The 2419-nt window shown below is 38.7% G+C and overlaps 1 protein-coding gene across 1 annotated transcript; it reads right to left on the bottom strand.

Moving 5' to 3' along the window:
* LOC114279310 (inositol-tetrakisphosphate 1-kinase 1) lies at positions 1-1729 on the bottom strand. The gene has a single exon (XM_028221529.2). It carries the CDS (start codon positions 1471-1473, stop codon positions 382-384), a length of 1092 nt encoding a protein of 363 aa, XP_028077330.1. The 5' UTR covers positions 1474-1729; the 3' UTR covers positions 1-381.
* Between the last annotated feature and the right edge of the window lie 690 nt (positions 1730-2419).

Raw genomic sequence — 2419 nt, 5'->3', positions numbered from 1 at the left:
TTGATAAAAAGGCAAAATTGATTGAATAAAGTTGCCAAAGGCAGACATTAGAACAGTTTTTAAGCCAGGAATTACATATGCCTCACAACTTCAACATTCCTAAAAACTTGTATTTGAGAAGTACCTATCCCCCAAAGCAACGATGGAATGTACATGATCAACAAGAAACAGCATGTAATGTCTTTTGAAGGCGGTAACAGAAGCAAAGAACCTACTTATTCACCACTGCACTAACTTTCTATCTAAATGAAATGTGCATAGCTTGCGTAGACCTACAAACAAAGTGAAGGTTCTTTGCACTTTGAGCAGCTTTTTGCTGATCCAATCTTTCGGCAACAAGCTACACAATGGTTCCCAATTCAGATGCGCATTTTGTACGCATCAGACTTGAATTGGATTCTCCGTTTCTTCCCTGCTAAGAGGCAAAACCGGATCATTCACCTCACATCCATTATTGCCAACTAATTTCCTTGCTTCTTTCTCACAACTAATTACCTGCACATTATCAAGACCTGTTTCTTTTTTGTTCAATACATCCCAGAAAAAGTCCGTCAAAACAGTCTCATATGATGGCATTTTCGCATACCCAGGGAAGTAATTTATGTCAATTATAAGGTACCTATTCCAAATTCTAGTGTCCCTAATGACATCAAAGTTAAAAAGATGCAATTTTGTTGCTCGCCGCAACGAACGAGCAATATCGGCGATAAAACTCTGTGGGGGCATCTCTGTATCTTCCAAATTCAGCGTCTTGTAATACTTATCGTCGTTTCTTTCACGAGTAGTTAGATTCGAAACCTGCGAAAACGATAAAGAACCCTCCAAAGTAAGCAATTTCTCCTCAGAAACGTCAGGTAAGGACTTTCTCTTCACGCATTTCACGTAGTCCCCAACCACATACACTTTGAAGATCACACCACCATGATTCACGAATTCCTGCAACACAATCGGTGGCTTGAGCTTGTTCAAACCGTCCTGATTGAAAACCAAAGACATCTTGTGAGACTTGGCACTACCATCGGCAACCAAAGGCTTCGCGATTACCGGAAACTTCAAACCCTCACCACCCCATGCGTTAAGATCGAGGAGAGTGACCGAGTCGTAAATCACAATCTGCTTCGGAATCCCAAAAGACTCGGTCTCAGTCTGAGTCTGGATATCCAACTCGGTCACCACCTCAAGCATCGAAATCCGATTGTGAAGCCTCTCAATCGCATCAGGAGAGTCGATTATCAACACATTAGGGTTCTTCACCGAGTACTCCTCCAACTGCTTCTTCCAATCCTCACCGGACATCTTGTGAAGCACGCAATCGAACGGTCCTTGATCCAACAAAGGCTTCTCCGTATCGATCCGAATGAGATCAATACCTCTCTCACTCGCCAGATTCACCAACGAAGCCTGAATGAAACTCTCTTGCTTCTTCATCGCCAACGCGTAACCGACTCCGAATCTCCTCATTGGTTCCGCCATTGATCTATCTCCTTCAAAACCTCAACAAAACTCAAAAAAAAAAAATATATATATATATATATATTCAATTTCGAAACCCTAATCTCAAAATTCAGAGAATTAGGGCTTGCTCTGCTTTATCCCTTTTCTTCTACTTTTTCACTTCGATAGAATCGAAACTCGAAGAGACAGAGGGAGAGAGAGATACAGAATAAATATACACACATACAATCTACGCACAGAAATGGATGAGAGAGAGGGAGATATATATATAGCAACGAGTGGAGTTAGGGTTAGGGTTTGCTAACGTAACTGGGGTTAGACGGAGGATGTTTTGAGAGTACACGTGGCGGGTTGTGGTGAAGTTTATTGCGAATTCGCCCGCACGAACGAACGCGTATGCGTGAGGGGATGGATGTTAGTGCATCCGGGGATGGACGGCTGAGATGAATTAAAGTGACAGGTGGTGGATTTGTCAATTTTGATTAGGCTTTTCAGAGTGAACTCTTGACTACGGTCTTTTCCGCTTGGTAATGCCTAGCAGTAGGTGGTGGTTGTTGGGTTGAAGAAGAGAAATAATTTTGTGCTTTTTATTGGGGTTTTTGGACATATATTGAATTCGATTATTTATTTAAAAAATTAAATTAATTGATACATATAATTTTAAAATAATTTTTTAAATTTGCATAACTAATTATTTTTAAATTTGTGTAACTAATTCAATTAATTTTATATATACATATTTTTTACAAATCTTATATGATGAACAATATAGATTATCTTAATAAATTTTGAAATGAACCCACTAGAAATTATAACTAGACTTGATGTGTACAAAGCACAGGAGGCACTCTATACGAGAGGTTGTTTTTTAAAAGGTAATTTTTTTTATCTTTTTGACTTTTATTTTTAAAAAATATGTAAAAAAAAAATAGTGAAGTAAAACTTATCTCTTTCCTTAAAAAGG

The sequence above is a fragment of the Camellia sinensis genome, chromosome 13 (assembly GCF_055761805.1).
Source record: "Camellia sinensis isolate YWXY chromosome 13, ASM5576180v1, whole genome shotgun sequence".
NCBI classification, from domain to species: Eukaryota; Viridiplantae; Streptophyta; class Magnoliopsida; order Ericales; family Theaceae; genus Camellia; species Camellia sinensis.
The sequence above is the reverse complement of the archived record's forward strand: the minus strand, read 5'-3'. Positions and strand labels throughout refer to the sequence as shown.

Excerpts from the sequence above, each read along its gene's own strand:
- LOC114279310 (XM_028221529.2), bottom strand. The coding sequence starts at position 1,473 with ATGGCGGAACCAATGAGGAGATTCGGAGTCGGTTACGCGTTGGCGATG.